The 19526-nt window shown below is 44.8% G+C and overlaps 2 protein-coding genes across 2 annotated transcripts in view; both read left to right on the top strand.

Moving 5' to 3' along the window:
* Positions 1–19526, top strand: part of RADIL (Rap associating with DIL domain) — a 70819-nt gene that overhangs the window by 2841 nt on the left and 48452 nt on the right.
* PAPOLB (poly(A) polymerase beta) lies at positions 9183–11159 on the top strand. The gene has a single exon (XM_058569381.1). It carries the CDS (start codon positions 9183–9185, stop codon positions 11109–11111), a length of 1929 nt encoding a protein of 642 aa, XP_058425364.1. The 3' UTR covers positions 11112–11159.

A 19526-nucleotide genomic window follows, 5' to 3' on the forward strand; every position in this document is an offset into this window, starting at 1 on the left:
GGTTATTCTGATGATACATGAATAGTGGACACAAAACCATGCACACACCCACACACGTGCTCACACACGGGCACACACGTGCACGGGACTGTTCCCCTGTGCAGAGAACCTGGGGCAGCCTCCTTGCATCTGCAGGTGGCCTTCCGCGCCCTCCTGGAGTGCACCTCCCAGATTCTCAGCATCTCAGAGGAACGGAACCCGAAGGAGCTGAGCCGTGGTCCCGGCCCCCCTTCCTGAGAGCTGCTTGGTGGCAGATAAAGCAGCCCAGTGTCCCCCTGCCATCCTCACCAACGGTGGGAACAAAGGGAGACTCAAAGTCGCTGCGATGTGGAGGCGGGTGAGGAGTGGAGCGGCTGTTTGGTGTCGAGGGTGGGTGACTGTTGCATTACGTTTGACGATGAGAAAGAATCACGAGCTTGCGAGCTTGTCCGTCTGCCTGCTAGGGGAGGCTTTTCTCCATGTTCCTCACACCTGTGGTCGCATCCCCTGTCTTGTGTGCCCCTGGGGAATGGGGCTCCTGACCTCCTGCATGGCCTGTCCCTGGTGAGCCCCCAGGATGCTGATGGCGCCACAGTGCTGGCCTGTCCTCAGAGAGCGGGCACCTGGCGCTGGCCTGTGCGTGGCTGTGAGGCTGCATGGTGAAATCAGTGCCTAGAAGTGGGGCGTTTCAGTGTTTAGGGGGCGGTGGATGCCACTGCAGAGCAGTGCTGCAGGGCACCTCCTTCCCTTCCTTCTTTCCGCAAAGAACAGATAAGGTTGTCGTTACTCTCTAGTGAGTGAATGGTCGACTTTATCTGGAAAAAGTGGTGGGAAAGGGAAGGGACCACCTGTGTGTGCATGCACATGTGTGCTTGTGTGTGCATGTGTGTGTATGTGCATGTAAAGTGTGTGCATGTGTGTATGTGCATGCGTGTGTGTGTGCATGTGTGTATGTGTATGCGTGTGTGTGTGCATGTGCATGTGCGTGCACAAGTGTGTGCGTATGTGAATTAATGCTGGCCTTCCCCATGTTCGGGTCCAGGTTACTTAACACCCGTCACAGTAATTTCGTTATTCCAGTGATTGTTCCCACAGTAACAGACTCCCCCTGGTTGTGAGTGAGTTGGGGCTCCCTGGTTGTGCTGGTTCCAGAGGAAGCCTTTAGCCAAAGCCTATGGCGCATGTCTTGGCGGCTGTTTGGAGGTGAGCAGCAGCTGGGAGCGGGCGCCCGGGGCTGGGATCTGCCCACAGGCCTTCCTCCGGCACGTTGGCTGGGATTCCCCAGCAGAATCAGGTGTGAAGGTGAGTGTGACAGACCCGCTTCCCGAGGGCCCTAGAATAAGAACCCCCCAGGTCTCCTCCACCATTTGGGCCTGGTTAGGCGCCCATGGTGAGGCACTCAGGCCCTTTTGGGTTTTGTTTTCCATAAATATTGCCTCTTCGCAGCTGCCAGCTTCCCCCTGATTTCCAGAGTATCAAAATATTGTGTGTCAGCTCTGGGAGAGAGGCGGCTGTGTGGGTGGGGCTGCAGTGCGCTCTTACTGCATTTTCCCACGAGGCCGCTCTTGAGGCCCGTGCCATGGGGAGAGGGCCCTGGGTCCTCCACGAGATAAAGACAGTGATCAGTCACGCTCACTTTGGGGAGGGGTGGCGGCTGGGCCATGTGGTTTTCGTCAGCGGCTTGGGAAGGGCGAGAGGGTTTATTTGTGTTCCCAGGACGGAAGAGCATATTTGGACTGGATTTCTCAGCCTCAGCCCCGCTGACATTTAGAGCTGAGAGTTGTTTGCTGTGGGGCCGCCTGTGTGTTGGAGGATGCTTAGCAGGGCCTCTACCTGTTAGACGCCAGGAGCACCTCTACCAGTTGTGGCAACCAAAAACGTCCCCGGACATTGCCAAGCACCCCTGGCAAACTTGCCCTCAACTGGGGACTACTGATCTGGACCTAGCGGCCTGAGTCAGCTTGGGAGAGCTCGGCTTGTTGGCCACGCCAGCGCTTCCCCGTTGGGGCCGTGGCTGTGTGCCCTCACGACATCGGGCCACGCTGTCCCTCCTGGGGCGCTCTCTGAGGGACTTGGGGAGCCTTGGAAGCCCAGGGTCTTGAGGAGGGTGATGTGCGGAGCTTCTTTTTGTGCCTGTGGACGCCTTTCTGTGTGGCCTTCTTGGCCCTCAGAGCCTTGGTGTGGCTCCGTTCCTGGTAGGCAGGACCTCCTTTGCTTTGGTGCCCTCTTCAGAGCAAGGCAGGCTCAGAGCGTTTCTGCAGCCGCTGCGGCCTGAGGCGATCTCTGCAACTCCGGGGACATCTCTGCATCGGTCCCTGGATTGTGACGAACTGCTCTTCATATGTCTGCGTGGTATCGGGCAGACAGTAGGTGCTTGCCAAATGCCCGTTTAGGGATTGATGCAAGTTAGAAGAGCAAGCTCCTCTGTAAGGCTCAGCTTCCGCGTGCATCTAAGATTCCAGGGTTGGAATCCATTTTCTTTGCAGGTGGAGGGGGGGATGGGGAAGTGGCAGGGCGATTGTCCACCGGAGCAAGTCGTGTCCACTGATGCGCTGCCCTGGCTCCTGACAGCGCGACCTGCCCGCCACCCCCGTCCTCCAGGCCCAGCTCGAGTGGCCGGCGGTGACAGACATGTCATCTCCGAGTACGCGACTTGGGTGTGCATGTGTCGTCCCACCTTGTCATCCAGGGACGGGCAGACAGGGCCTGAACCCCCAGTGACAGACGGGGATGTTCGGGCTCCACTTGAAACCCCTGCTGTCTCCGTCTGCTAATTGTGCACTGGGAATTCTGTCCTCATACGTCCCCCCACCTCTTGGTGATCGTTTTCGTCTGACGTTTTTTTCTTCTGCTGTGAATCTGATTTATAATAACTTATCTCAGGATGAAGGAGGAAATCTGGATTTTTTCTCCTTTTGTTTAGAAGTAACTGCCTCGAGCGTGAGTGAGACTTCCTTTGAGCGTATTCTCAGTGATAGAATCATTGTGGGAGATGTTTATTTTATGTGGTTTGGTGAACCCCCAACATTTTTCATCAGTCTAAAACTAGAAAAGTTATTGAACTTAAAACACATTTTTGAGGATTTTTAATTCAAAGAGAACATAAAGTTGGTTAGTTGCTCACAGCCAGTTTCATCCTTCAATTCACTGCTTAGATTAAAAAAAAATTGTAGCCTTCAGAGTCACATAGAAGTGCAGTGTCAACAGGGGGCTTCACGGCCCTGTTCTCCTGAGCTAGGTGGTGCCCACCTGGGCCTGGCTGGCAGCACCCCCTCCTCCCCTGGGAGACTTCCGGCCACATTATGTAAGGAGCCTCCTAAGGGAGCTGGTCAGTGCTTAACACAGAAAACACAGGGGGATCATAACTGGGTAAAATGTTTGAAAGACATCAATCATAAGAGGAGTTGGCAAACATATGGCCAGGGTGGACACTGCAGGGGAGGAATTTAGCCAGCAAAAGAAGTGCGTGCCTGCAGGGGGCAGAGCCCTCCCCGGTGTTTGAGCACTGGCCACTGTCACAGAAGGGATTAGGTGTCAGCTTGAGGGGATGAGCAAGAGCACCAGCCATTTTTCAACCCTCCAGTTCTGTGATCCCAATTCACAATTCTCCATTTTCCTTGGCATTTGGCCCCAAAGTGGAATACTCAAAATGTGAGAGATGTTTATAGTTGTCATAAATGACTTGCGATTTTATAAACTAAACTGCACTTAAAACTTTTTCACAGTTTTACTGAAATTGACTTAAAAATTCTAGAAGTATATTTAAAAAAATTCATTAGCCAGCATTTGCTGTCCAACCACTACAGGAAATCAACTCATTACTTGTGTTGTACCAGATTTCAGTAGAATGAATCATCCTCTTCAAAGTCGTCTTGAAACAGACAGACAGAAAAGCAAAATTTTGAATTTCGTTAAATGGAAATAGAGACCTCACTTTGTCCGGTCAACCTGAAGCATTTCCAAGGGGTATTAACATATTACTAATTATGTTTTTATTAACATTTAAACCATGTTGATATCTGTTGGTTCCCAATAGTGACTTATAATGTTGGTTGAAAGATTCTGGGGATGTATTTAAATCATATAGAGTAGAGTCTCTCATGGTTTTATTTTATTTTATTATTTTTTTTGTGAGGAAGATCAGCCCTGAGCTAACATCCATGCTAATCCTCTTCTTTTTGCTGAGGAGGACCGGCTCTGAGCTAACATCTATTGCCAATCCTCCTCCTTTTTTTCCCCAAAGCCCCAGTAGATAGTTGTGTGTCATAGTTGCACATCCTTCTAGTTTCTGTATGTGGGACACGGCCTCAGCTTGGCCGGAGAAGCGGTGCGTTGGTGCGCGCCCGGGATCCGAACCCGGGCCGCCAGTAGTAGAGCGTGTGCACTTAACGCGCTAAGCCATGGGGCCGGCCCTCTCATGGTTTTAGATAATAGGCTAATGTAGACAGAGAATGCTAGCCAAGTATCTTTTTTTTCTTCTGAAGGTTAAAGTGGCAGAGATATTTCCAGATGGTTCCAGAGGTCCTGAACACATGTTCAGATATGTACAGAGTGAAAACAGTAAACGAGGCTGAGTCCACCTTCTTTGCTGTGCTGTCTTTGCACAGACCGAGTCCATCTTTATGAAAGGACGCTGGTTCTCAAATGCCCGAGATAGGTTTGAACAGATGAGCAGGGGTAGGGGCGGGTGACCGTCTTAGCTCTGAGACGTGTGGTAAAGCCATGGTAGTTGAAACCAGGTGGTTTGGAGGCAGGAGCGTTCAAGTAGACTAGAGAAGACTAGAGAGGGCAGAGGCACACCTGTGTTGACTGGCCTGATGGGAATTGGGTGTGATGTAGCGCGCATCACAAGTCGTGGGGAGAGGATTTTGTAAATGGTTTTGGGATAATTGGCTTCAGCTATCTGGAGAAAAATAAACTTGGATCCTTACTCCAAATGCATTAAAGACCTAGGTGTTAAAGGTCAAATTATAGAGCCCAAAGAAAGACTTCATAAAGAAGGCTTAAAAGGCACAAACCACAAGGGGGAGAGGTAGACGGGTTTGATTATATCAAAGTTTAAACTTTCTCTTCAACTAAGGATACTATACAGATAAGAATAAGATTGGCCTGGGCTGGCCCTGTGGCTTAGCGGTTAAGTGCTCACGCTCCGCTGCTGGTGGCCCGGGTTCGGATCCCAGGTGTGCACCGAGGCACTGCTTCTCTGGCCATGTTGAGGCCGTGTCCCACATACAGCAACTAGAAGGGTGTGCAACCATGACATACAACTATCTACTGGGGCTTTGGGGGAAAAATAAATGAATAAATAAAAAGAATAAGATTGGCCTGTGGTGCTGGATGTGAAGCCAGTTCATTGCTTTTGACTGAGGCATAGTTTTCCATCGTATGCACATACCACATTATCCATTCCCTAATTGTGGGCACTCAGGTGCATCTAGCTTCTTCCTACGACAGACAGTGGCACAATGACCCTCTTGAGGGCTTGTGCAGAGTTCTCTGGGGGTATTCTCCCAGGAATGGAATTGCTGGATTGTAGATAGGTCCACTTTATTTCCTAGTGAGCACTGCCGGACAGCAGCTTCTCCAGAAAGGCTGCTACAACAATGGCGTGCTTTCTTATGTGGCTCTTCCAATCCTTACGCGCTGAGTATGAGCCCTCCTCCCTTGACTAACACAAATCTCCCCTGGAAATGCTTTCAAATCAAAAGTTGCCGCCGTACAGTGGGCTGCTAGAGTCATGCAGCCATAGAAACTCTCTGCAGCCAACTGGTGTGAGCAGCTGTGAACGGAGTCGTGCAGTGATTTCCCAAATATCGCAATGTGTAGATTTGAAACTGCCCATCTACCTAGTCAAAACTCAAGGATTGAGTCTTCTGGATATTGATTTGCCAGTGACTTGAAGGAGAAAGAATTTTCTTTTTTGTTCTGATTCATTCATTTATTTGTCAGCCAATACTTGTTGAGTGCTGCCATGCGCTAGGTACTGGATATGCAGCAGCTGACAAAACAAATAGGCCATGTTCTCGTGGAGCCAAGAGTCTGGTGGGAAATAAAGAGGACGATGCAGTTACTTGAAAAACATACAGTTACAGATTGTGATATGTGCTATGAAAGAACAGTACAGGTGCTAATTTAGCATGAGGATCAGGGAGATTCTCTCTGAGGAGATGAAATTTAAGCCAGTCTCAAAGATGACAAGACACTAACCAGGTGAAGAGCAGTGGACAGTTGGTGGGGCAGGGAGAGCTTTCTGGGCAGAGGGAATAGCACTGTGCAAAGACCCAGGGATGAGAGAGAATGAAGCAAATGTGAGGCACTGAAAGAAGGCCACTGTGGCTGGAGCATAGGGGGGAGGCTGTGGGGGGAGGCTGGAGAGATGGTCAGGGGAAAGACCAACCTGGGTTGTTAGGTATTTTGGATTTTAGGCTAAGTTTAATGGGAGGCCACTGGAGGGGTTAAAAGACCACTCTGGCTACTAAGTAGAGAATACTTTGAGAAGGTCAGTAATAGGAGATTAATTGGGTTATTGTAGGAGTCTAGTAAGAGTTGATAGTGGCTTGGACTAGAGTTATGAGGGAACTAGGTGGAGAGAAGTGGATGAATCCCAAATATACTATGGAGTAGAATTGACAGTATTTGTAAATGAACTGGATGTTGAGGATGAAAAAGAGGGGAGGTGTCAAGAATGATTCCCAGGTTTCTGCTATGAGCAGCTGGATAGACGGAGATGCCATTACTAAAATGGAGACTACTGAGAGAGAAACAAAATTATGGAGGAAGAGGAAGAGTTCTCTTTCGACCGTGTTAAGTTTGAGACATCCAAATGGAGCTGGCAGATAGGAAGTCAGATAATATGGACCTGGAGCTCAGAAGAGTCTGATATAAAAAATTAAATCAATTGATAAATAGGCGATATTTAAAGCTGTGGAAATTGATTACCCAGGTAGTGAATGCACATACAATGAGGAGAAATGAGGGCTTAATATGGAAACTGGAGGAACTCCAACTTTTAAGGGCTAAGTAAGAGAGGAGCAGTCAGCAAATTAGACTGAGAAGAAGCCAGAGATGTATAAGACAACACAAAAGTGTGGTGCCATGGAGGCCAAGTTGAGGCTGCTACAGGTCAAAAAAGATGTAGACCATAGGATCCATTTGATTAAGCAACATAGAAGTCACCAAAGACCTTATTGAAAGCTGTGTTACTGGAATGTTAAGCATGCAAACCATATTGAAATGGGTTGAAAAATAGGTACTTATGGCAATATGTAGGATTAATTATCCTGAAAAATCTTTCTGTATAAAGTACCCAGAAGTGCTGAATGAAATATAACAAATCTCCTTTTAGATGTATAGCTGAATACCCAAGAAAATAAAAGAAGTCCCTAGGGGTGAAAAAAAAACAACAACAAAAGAGAGGAACTTTCAAACCTCAGAATCTTAGCTGATTCTGAAGCTGTAATTGCCCTGGAGGTATTTGCCAGTCTTGGTAACTAAGAAACTTAAGTTTAATGGCTGCCTAAGAAAGTGACATAGAGCCTTCAGACTTTAAGAGGTAGGGAGTTGGAACTGAGACCCCCAACTGGAACCCTCAAAGGGTGACATATTGAATGAAAATATGGAACAGGAAGAATCTTCTACCTGGTAAAAGGAGATGACAAAGAGTTATCTTTCTTGACTGGGGCTCTGAGTGGGGAAAACTAAAGACTCTTCCCTAGAATTGAACACTGCTCTTACTCTCACATGTGTTTGAGGTTCAAAAATCACACTACTTATGTGATCTGGATAACCCCTGGATAAGAATTTAAATTCCAGCGTACATAATTTGATAGTGCACAAGGACATCTCATAGAAACAAAGCAAATCCTCTTTGGAAGGACACATCCTTCATACAGGCATCTCGAGCCTTGCCAGAGGTGAGCTCACAATCTAAAATTATAAGACACATGAAGCAATGCCACTTTAAATGAGCAAGTAGAAAACAACAAACTATAAAATCAGAGTAGGAATTGGGACTGTTATAGAATATTGAGTAAATATGTTTAAAATGTTTAAAGAAATAAAAAGTAGAAAGAAAACAGGAAAGAACAGAATGTCATCCAAAGGCAGGCAGGGAAGATTTGGAAAAGAACAAGATAATGCTTCTAGTAATAAAAACATAAGCATTTAAATGGATACTTCAGTGATGGCTAAACAGCAGACTAAATGCAACTGAAGAGAGAATTGGAGAACTGAGAGGTAGATCTGGTATCACCTGGAAAGAAACATGGGTGAAGAGACATGGAGAACAGAACCAGAAGGTCTATCATGTGTCACATGACGAGAATCAAGAGAATGGAGGGGAGAACATATTGAAGGACATGCCTGAGAATCTTTCAGAGGTCATGACGTGAAAAGCATGAAACTCAGGAATCAGGATGTATCTTGTGTAAGGTAAATAAAAAGGAATGTACCCCTTGACACCTAGTGGTGGTACTGCAGGAACCAAGGACAGAGAAGATTTTAACAGCTGCCAAAAAGAAAAGACAGGTGAGCAGCAGTTTAGCCTGACTGCAGACTTCTCAACAAGAACCATGGCAACCAGAAGACAGCAGATAGGACCTGGAAGGCGTGGAGAGAACAGAACCGTCAACCCGGAGTTACAGTCCTAGCTCAACCATCATCCAGGCACCGGGCCACAGAGGACACCACGGGAGCTGCTGCCCACCAGCAGACTCTCGCTGTAAAGAGATTTCTAAAGGATGTGCCTTCAGGGGAAGGCCACCTGAAGATGCCCGTGGAGGGGAAGTAGATCTGAGGTGTAAAAGGAAATGGTGAGCAAGGAACTAGATGGGTGGGTCTGGGTAAATGTCTAAAACAGTAATAACAAGCCCGAAAACGAAAGTGCACCCCTGCCCACTACCACCGGCCTGAAGCACGTGGTGCATCGCTGGAAACTACAACTCCCGTGAGGCTCTGCGCAGCGCGCGGGTGCCCTGGCATGCGTGCTGTGCGTGGCCGTTCTAGAATGTCGTGCCGAGGGCCCGGGCGCCATGTTGGGACCGAGGGGACAGCGGAGAGGCGCTTGAAGCGGCGGGAGTGGAGCGGGAGTGTGTTGGACCTGGGCTGGTAGGAGCCCCGCCCCTCCCGCGTCAGCGGATCATGACCCGGGCGGCCGCAGAGGTCGCGGTGGCGGGGGACGTGGCGTGGCTGGGCTGGCGCTAGAGATGATGCCGTTTCCGGTGACAGCCCCGGGCCCACAGCAGACCCCGACATCGCCCAAGCACCATGGCATCTCCTCCCCCATCAGTTTAGCACCCCCCAAGGAGACTGACTGCATACTCACCCAGAAACTGATCGAAACCCTGAAGCCCTTTGGGGTTTTTGAAGAGGAAGAGGAACTGCAGCGCAGGATTTTAATTTTGGAAAAATTAAATAATCTGGTAAAGGAATGGATACGAGAAATCAGTGAAAGCAAGAGTCTTCCACAATCTGTAATTGAAAATGTCGGAGGGAAGATCTTCACGTTCGGCTCTTACAGATTAGGAGTGCACACGAAAGGGGCCGACATAGATGCCTTGTGCGTGGCACCAAGACATGTTGACCGAAGTGACTTTTTCACCTCCTTCTATGATAAATTGAAACTACACGAAGAAGTGAAAGATTTAAGGGCTGTTGAGGAGGCATTTGTACCAGTTATCAAACTGTGTTTTGATGGGATAGAGATTGATATTTTGTTTGCAAGATTAGCACTGCAGACTATTCCGGAAGATTTGGACCTAAGAGATGATAGTCTGCTTAAAAATTTAGACATTAGATGCATAAGAAGTCTTAACGGTTGCCGAGTAACTGATGAAATTTTACATCTTGTACCAAACATTGACAACTTCAGGTTAACTCTCAGAGCCATCAAACTGTGGGCCAAATGCCACAATATCTATTCCAATATATTAGGTTTCCTAGGAGGTGTTTCCTGGGCTATGCTAGTAGCAAGAACTTGCCAGCTTTATCCAAATGCAATAGCGTCAACTCTCGTCCGTAAATTTTTCTTGGTATTTTCCGAATGGGAATGGCCAAATCCAGTGCTGCTCAAAGAGCCTGAAGAACGGAATCTTAATTTGCCTGTATGGGACCCAAGGGTAAATCCCAGTGACAGGTACCATCTTATGCCTATAATTACACCAGCATACCCACAGCAGAACTCCACATACAATGTGTCTGTTTCAACAAGGATGGTCATGATCGAGGAGTTTAAACAAGGGCTTGCTATCACACATGAAATTTTGCTGAGTAAGGCAGAGTGGTCCAAACTTTTTGAAGCACCAAGCTTCTTTCAAAAGTACAAGCACTATATCGTACTTCTAGCAAGTGCACCAACTGAAAAACAACACCTAGAATGGGTGGGCTTGGTGGAATCAAAAATCCGAATCCTGGTTGGAAGCTTGGAGAAGAATGACTTTATTACACTGGCACACGTGAATCCACAGTCATTTCCAGCACCCAAAGAAAATCCCGACAAGGAAGAATTTCGTACCATGTGGGTGATTGGGTTAGTGTTAAAAAAGCCAGAAAACTCTGAAGTTCTCAGTATTGATCTTACCTATGACATCCAGTCTTTCACAGACACAGTTTGTAGGCAAGCAATAAATAGTAAGATGTTTGAGATGGACATGAAGATTGCTGCAATGCATTTAAAAAGAAAGGAACTTCATCAACTACTACCTAATCATGCGTTTCAGAAAAAGAAAACAGATTCCACGGAAGGTGTCAGGTTGACAACTTTGAATGATGGCAGCCTCAACTTGTCTGTAGACAGTGAAGACAGCATGTCTGTGCCTTTACTTACTAGCACTGTGAAGACAAGCCCAATGACTGGCAGCTCTCAGGGCAGGAACAGTTCTGCCCTGGCTGTAATGACAGCACCTGTGACCAGCGTACAGGTGTCTGAAGTTTCCTCGCAACAACTGAATCCCGGTGACTGCTCAGGGAGTGCGTCGAGTGAAGGCATTCCTCAGACTGCCTTGCACCCAGCCATTTCTCCACCACCAAAGACCGCGGTCACCAGAGTTGTTTCTTCAACGTGTCTGGTAAACCATCCACCCCGGCCTTCAGGGAGTGCAGCCACAAACATAGCTAACCCTATAGTAGGAGTCTAGAGGACATTCTCACCTCATACAGAAGAAAGGACCAAGGACCCCAAAACAGAAGAGGAACAGTCTCCTAAAGAGACAAGTACGACCCGATTAGAAACTCTTCACACAGCAGCTTCTCTGTTGGCCTTGCGGGAAACATCCAGTGCAGACCTTTCCAGAATCCCTGCTCTCCCTGCAAATCCTGTTCCTGTTATCAAGAATTCAATAAAACAGATTGAACTGACAAAAGCAACCTGGAGGGTCCATAAACAATACCTGCCAACTCAACCTGTTGTCTTCAAATGCGAAAGGAGGAGAAGGAAGGGTACCAAACTAGATAGGAGTCAAAATAGGTTTAAGTTTATTTGGTAACTTCCTTTACTGGGCTAATCTTGATCGGAAGTCCAGGTTGGTATGTGAAGCTAGAAATACTATTGTTAATGTGTCAGATTATTAATGTGTCAGCAACAGTTATATTAACTATTTCAAAGGACTATTGCCCTTAAGGAGAAAAAAAGAGAAAAACCCTCCACTATATTTGTACCCGTGGCTGACATCTGGACTGGATTTATGTTTGATGCATTGCTGGGGAAAATTTGCAATACAAACTGGTATCAGAATTTCTTATATTGATGATGCACTTTATGTATCTTTTTATTAGAAAGTAGAAATAATTTTAGGTTTTGCAGCTTGATGAAATTTAGTTTTTTTCCTGAAGACTTTTCTTCATTATTAATCTTCATATTGGGTCCCATTGTGCAGTGGTGTACTCCAGAAGAAGCACGAAAGTACATCTAACTCAGTCCCTGTGAGGTAGCTGTGACACTTCAGAATGAAATGTCAACTCTTAGGGTGTATATTTGACATGAAGCAGTGATTAGTAAGTCTTTGGTTTTGATGGGACATGATCAAGAAATGAGATCTTGGTTTTATCTGTAGAATTGGTTTCTAGTGCGTACAATCAGCAATCAAAGAGCATGCATTGCCTTGGAGCTCACCGAGTTCCGTGCTGTCTTTTCCTTAATCATCTGTCCTAAAGCAGGAAGGCTTTTTATGTCCTCCCCCTCCTCTTTGCTCTTATGTGTGTTCTTACAATGTATGCTTGTACGTTGCTTCATAAAAAACCCAGAATGCTAATATTTTCTTAACCATAATGTGAAACCAACAATCCTGTGGTCACATGGCACAAAACACTAAATTTTGGTTCCATGGCTAATATTTTAGTAAAACGTTACTAAAAGTAATGCCCGTGAAACACGTTATCAATCTTGGATGGCCATTCTCTCTCTACATATGAGAACTTTTGTATACTCCACAGAATACCTACTTATAGTGAAGTTAATTTCCAGTTTAAATGTGTAAGCAAAAAGGCATTTTCTCCGAGAATTTTAAACCAATTTTTATTTTTAAATGACTTACTAAAATTCATCAGTGAAGTTTTACGTGTAGAAACAAAAAATAAATTCTAGCAAGTATTTGACATCTACTCAGCCTTCTACTCTTTTGTTTTATCCTACAAAAGATTAGGCATACTTTTCTTTAAATTAAAAAAAAAGAGCACTCATAATTAAGCAGCAGAACACTCATATTTAGGAAACGTGAATGACAGCAGATGTAGATGAATGAAAACTGAGCCTTAATTGGGACACAGCAAACCTAACAGGTTTTCCACTTAGCCTGATTCTGATCTTCCCCTCCCCTGATTGTGTTCCTTTCTACCACATGTGCATTTTTCACGTTAAACTGTAGTTTCTTAAACCCTTTCCCGATTTGTCTAGATTAATTTTCCAAAGTTGGAATATAGTCTTTCTCCTCTCACGCTCTGCAGTAACTGAGGCTTTCTTCTCCCCGTTCTTTCTGATATCCAGGACAGGACGTGCCCATTTCCCCTCTCTGCTCTGTGCAGTCGCCTTGCCTTTCCACCACCTTGATAAGTCAGGTGAGGTGTGCACGGTGCCTGTGTATCGCGACTAGCTGTGGTGTCAGGTTGAAATTGCCAGGCACAAATTTAGTCTTGTCATTTTGTTTACACATAGGGGAAAATTAGCTTATTAAATGTTTCATGTAACTGCACTTGTTTTACCGAGCTGGAAACTTGGAACTTTTTAATTCTAGTTTTTATTACCTGAATATCTGACAATTTTTTTCATATGATGTATATAGTGTCTCGTGGCTGGAGTTTGTTTTATAGTATCTGTACTCCTTGTATTTTTCAAGTGCTATTTTGAAAACAGATGATGTATTTCTCCATTAAAAACACAATAAAAATAAACAGCAAAGAAGCAAGCAAAAGGTTTTAAATCTGATAATAAGAGTTCAGATCTTCATACATTGTTCCAGAGGAGGGTGAAGACACTGATGAACTTTTTGACTTTATTAAAGTCTAGAATTCATGTTATAATGTTAGAGGAAAATATGGAAAGGTTAAAATTTCAAATCAATAAAGGTGAAAAATGGAGATAAAAAATCTTAATCCAAAAGAAGGCAGGAAAGAAAGGAGGGTGGAAATGTAGAAAAAACTATGTAAAAAGAAAATACAATCTAAGATGGTGGAAATGAAACCAAATATATCTGTCACTATATATAATAAATGGACCAAACTTCCTGACTAAAAGAGATTGTCAGATTCCATGGAAAAACTAAGTCCAGCTGTATGCTCTTTTATTTACAAGCGACACACCCAAAATGTAAGACATAAAAGAACGGAAAAAAGATATGCTAAGGAAAAGAAGCTGTCATAGTAACAATACCGTCCAAACAGATTCCAAAGCAAAAATAATTACTAGAGACAAAAGGACCACTGTATTAATGAGAGAAGAAATAATGCACCAGGAAAATGGAACAATTTAAAACTTGCTTGCACCTAATAAACTAGCCTCTACATAAAATAACAAAGCAAAGATGAACAGAAATTGCCAAAAGTGTCATCATCATAGAAGATTTTAAAACAGCTCTTTCATTAATTAATATCAAGCAGACTGAAAAAATGGAAACATTTTCAACACAACAGCAGTGGTTGGCAAACGTTTTCTGTAAAGGGCCAGACAGTAAATATTTCCAGCTTTGTGAGGCCGTACAGTCTCTGTTCTCAACTACTTAACTCTGCCTTTGTAGAGTGAAAGCAGCCCTGGACGTTATGTAAACAGATGGCCAGGGCTGGGCCTGTCACCCATCCTCCCAGCTAGTGTGTCATCCCTAATCTACTGGATATTTATTATAGAACCTCGACCCCGCAATTAGAAAATGCGTGTTATTCTCAAATAAGCATTGGGCACGTATAAAAATTAACCTCATGCTAGGTCAGAAAGTGAGACCCACCATATTTCAAATGATCTGATTCATAGAACGTATTCTCTGACTACAGAACAGTAAGTTAGAAATCAATAACGAATAGCATAGAGAAGAATTTCCTAAGGCTGGCCCCGTGGCTTAGCAGTTAAGTGCACGTGCTCCGCTACTGGCAGCCTGCATTCGGATCCCGGGCGCGCACCAACATACCGCTTCTCCAGCCATACTGAGGCCGCGTCCCACATACAGCAACTAGCAGGATGTGCAACTATGACGTACAGCTATCTACTGGGGCTTTGGGGAATAAAAAGGAGGAGGATTGGCAATAGATGTTAGCTCAGAGCTGGTCTTCTTCAGCAAAAAGAGGAGGATTAGCATGGATGTTAGCTCAGGGCTGATCTTCCTCACACACAAAAAAAGAATTTCCTGAAGAAGACACAAAAAACTCAAGCCATAAAGGAAGAGATTGATGAACAGAATTTCCTAATTGTATCAAATAATGAACAGCAAAAAGTGAAAAACAGGCTGTAAGCAGGGAGATTTCGTAATATGTAAAACTGACAAATGATTGCTCGCCAGAATGTATTAAGGATGCCCCCTGCCCCGCAAAGTCTATTTGAAAAGATCAAACAACCCAATTAAAAGTGGGCAAAAGAAATGCACAGGCGTTTCACAGAAGAGGAGCTAGGAATGGACAATAAACAGGAAAAGATGCTCAACGTCATTAGTAGCAAGCAACATACAAGTTAAGACCACAGAGATATCGTTTACAAAACTAAAGTCCAGCAATATTGCGGTCTGGCGAGGAGGAGGAGCCATGGGAACTCGCACACAGTGCTGGGGAGAGTGCAGATTGTTTCAATCCCTTTGGGAGACAGTTTGGTCTCATCTACTACAGTTGACATGCCCGCACCCTGTGTTCCATTTATTCTACTCCCAGGTCTCCGCCACCATGCTGTGGGGCACTGTATGCTTCATCTTACTGGTCCCTTTATCCCTCGAGGTGGCCAGAGTCTGTGGGCCACCTCTGCAGCTGTGTCCAGAACTCTGCACACCCCCTAGTTCACCTGCAGTGTGCCACGTACACATCAGTTTTCTATATATGCTGTGATGTCAGAAAAGTCAGGAAGCACTTTCCTAGAGATTGTCCCATGGGTCACCAGGGGACGAGTACAAGAGTGTTTGTAGCAGTGTTTTGTTATAGCCGAAAGCGAGAAATAACCCACATATCCATAAATGGGAAATGGATAGATAGTGGTGTATTCATGCAGTAAATAACATAAAGCTGTGAGATTAAATGAACCGTAGCTCCATGCATCAATGTAGCCGTATCTCAAAATATTGAGGGAAAAAGAAAATTGCAGAATGCACAGTGTGATACAATTTATATAAGGCTTAAAAACAAGCAAAGTAGGGCAGTATAACCTAGGGTTACAAGAATGTGCAGTATAACAAGAATGTGCGGTATAACTATACATGAAAAACAAGGGCATGTTAAACACAGAGTCCAGAGTACTGGTTCCCTTTGGTGGGGTGAGAGGTGGGGAGGCGGCAGGGAGGTGCAGCGGGAGAAGACAGACAGGAAATGTCCTGCTCTTTCCAGGGTGGGTGGTGGGTGAGATGGTGTTCATTTTATCCTTAGTCTAAGTTATAAATGCTTTCCTATGATTGAAATAGTTTATGATTAAAAAACCAACATCAAAGTCATATCTTCAAAATGTCTTTTTATCACTTAGGAACTGCGTTTGGCCAGATAACGAGCTGCACACAATGCAGGTGTATTTTCTTTCATGTTACAGAGGTGGTAAGTTCAGGGCTTGTAGGGTGTCTTTCCTGGCCACCAGGGACCTAGGCTGCTTCCGCTTTCAGCCCCACCATTCTAGTTCATGCCTTCCATCCTCAAGGTCACCCGAAGGTGCAGGATGATTGTGGGGCCACTGCCAAAAGGAAGGAAGAGGGGGAAGGGCAAGGGTGTCCCTGCAGACTGTGTCCTCCTTCCACGGAGCTTTCCTAGAAGTCCCAACAGTGACATTCCTCATCTGTCACTGACTGGAACTTAGTCACGTGGCCATGCCTACCTGCAAGGGAGACTGGAAAATGTAGCTTTTATTAGCTGGGTGCATTCCCTCATCATTCCTCACTATTGTGCTTTTAGGAAGAGTGGATATTGAAAGGCAATGATAACAGTCTCTTGCACAGCACTCATACATGTAGAAGTTCAGACACTTCCGAATAACTCAGGGATCAAAAAAGATACACTAATGCGAATCAGAACTGAACAGGAATGAAAATGCAACTTGTGGGATGCAGCTAATGTGTTGGAAAGAGGGTCACAGCTTTAAATGCTTATACTAGAAAATAATAAAGACTGAAAATTGATGAGCTGCCTGCCTACATAATTAGGGTAAGAAAGGAATACAATAAATCCAATGAGAGAAGAAAGGAAATAACATAGAGCAGAAAATAAAAAAATAGAAGACAAATGTGCAGTGGAGAGGATCAATAAAGTGAAAAGTAGGTCCTTTGAAAAGGCTGACAAAATAGTCAAAACTGTCAAGATTGATGAGGAAAAATAAAGATGGTAAACATAAACAATCTTAGGAATTTAAAAGGGAATATAGCTACCAATACAGTAGAGATTTTTAGAAAAGGATCTTATGGATGGCTTTATGCCAGTAAATTTGAAAACTTAGATGAACTGGAAAATGTCCTAGAAAAAGATAACCTACCAAAACTCACTCAAGAAAAATAGAAAACCCAAATAGACTTATAACCTTGAAGGAAATTGCATGAGTAGTTTGAAAATGTACCCACCCAAACAAAACCAAAACACGTACATAAGACCAGAATGTTGTACAGGCCAATTCTTTCTAATATTCAAGGATAAGATTGTTCCGATATTATTATACATCAGACTATTCCAGAGAACAGAAAAAGAAGAAATATTTTATGAAACTAATATAACCTTCACATCAGAACCAGAGAAAAGTATGATACAGAAAAATTATCAGCCAAATTCACTTATGAATATGGATATGAAAACCAAACTACAGACAGAAATGTATATAAAAAACATGATGACCAAGTGTGATGAATCCCTGGAATGCCAGGATGATTTAGCATTGGAAGCGTTGCCTGGCTAGTTGATGCTGTTGGCAGGAGGCCTCAGCTCCTCTCCATGTGGACCCCTCCTTAGGGCTGACTGAGTATCCTCACAACATGGCGGCTGGCTTAACCCAGAGCACGTGATCTGAGAGCACTGCACCCCAAGGCACAAGCCACAATGTCTTTCATGACCTAACCTTGGAAGTCACACACCACCATTTCCTCGATGTCCTTATTTTTAAACAGGCTCTATTCACTGCGGGGGGAGACTACAAGAGGGCTTGAATACTAGGAGGCTGGGGTTCTTAGGGGCCATCTTGGAGACTGACTTCCTAATCGATCAACAGGAAAAATGGGTACATTTCAATACATTACAGTGGAAGGCCATACAGCAATGAAAAGGAATGAACTAGAGATGCACATAGCAAATGAATGTATTCCACTAACATGATGCTGAGTAAAAACAGCAAGCTGGATAAGGATACATACCCTGTGGTACCATTTTATCAAAGTTTTAAAAACTTGCAAAATGAAACTGTCTTTTTCAGAGATACTTAATATGTGTGTATATAATGTCTTAACCATACTTAATATATGATAAAAATGTAAATACAAACATGGAAATTATGCCCACAAATCAGCATAGCTGTTATTTCTGGGTAGGAGAGAGAATGCTCATCCATAACTATAATTTTCTTCTTTATTTCTTCAGGCTGGGTAGTGAGTACATTCATGCTTATTATTTTGTTCTTCATACCTTTTTGTATGCCTGAAATGCTTCATAGTCATACAGAAGGGGGAGCAGGAGAAAAGAGAGTAGGAAGCATGAGCATAGAAAGCTTTTTCACAAAGTTTGGCTGACAAGGAGAGTTGAGGGAGAGGCCTGTACTCATGGATGTGGGCTCAAGGCAGGGCTGAACGCCAGAGCGTGCTGGGATGCCGTGACAAGAATCCACTGCACTGGGCAGCTGGACGAGGTCTGCCCACCCACACAATGAGAGTATCTTTGTCACCCTCTCTCTTGGTTCTATAAATATGTTCATCTTAGAGACTTTGAACCACATGTAAGAATATAGAGAAAAAAGGTCACTGAGATCCCAGCTCCCGTTAGACCACCATAAACCATTTCCCCTTTTACAGAAAAGTGTGAAAACACATATGAACAGTTTAACAAGGTTATAAAGCAAACACCTGAGTCGTCTCCACTGGGCGAAGAAGTGGATCACAGAGAGCAGTTCATAAGCCTTCCACGCGCCCCTCTTCAGTCATCCCTGCCTCTTCCTGCTAGAGACGAGCCCACGGCCTGACTTCGTAATGATAGTGCTTCGCTTTGTACTTTGTATGTGTGCATTGCTAAACAATATAGTTTAGTTTTGCCTGCAATTGAACTTGATGTGAACTAGCTCGAATGGTGTGTGTTCTTTTGTGTCTTCTGTCTCTCAGCCTATTTGTGAGATTCGCTCACGTGGCTTGTGGCCATTGGTCATGTTCACTGCTGGATCATATCACACTGCGGGATGCACCACTGTAGCCTTTCTACTGTTGATGGGTATTCTGGTCGTTTCACGTCTTGGGCTGTTACAAATAACATTGCCGGTATCGTTCTCGTCCAATTTGGGGTGCATGTGTCGGTGTTGTATCATCTGTGTCTGGTCATCCCAGTGTGGAGACTTTGCCCGTCTGTCCCTGCTGGCTCTTTGGGTGCCATGTGTCCTTGTGGGCTGCTCGCTTCCCTTTAACTGTGTGCTTCTGCTAACTGCCCTCGAAAAAGTCAGGGCCTTTATGCTAAAACTACAGCTTGAGGTTTCTTGTACTGCCAGGTCACGTAAATTTGGTTATAGCTTTTTTTTCTCCCCTCCCCCCATTTTGATTAGTGCCAGGCCACTGTTCCCACAGCCCCCTGCGGTGGGGTGAGGGGTTATGTCTGGCTCACTTTCTCTTCTGGGCATTCATCTTAGTATGGGAGGGTCTCCTTTACACTCTCCAAGGTGGGGGAGCGCAGGCTTTGATTTCTGTCAACACCACCATTCTCTGGAGCTGGCAAAT

Source organism: Diceros bicornis, chromosome 26 (genome assembly GCF_020826845.1).
Source record: "Diceros bicornis minor isolate mBicDic1 chromosome 26, mDicBic1.mat.cur, whole genome shotgun sequence".
In the NCBI taxonomy this organism is placed as follows: Eukaryota; Metazoa; Chordata; class Mammalia; order Perissodactyla; family Rhinocerotidae; genus Diceros; species Diceros bicornis.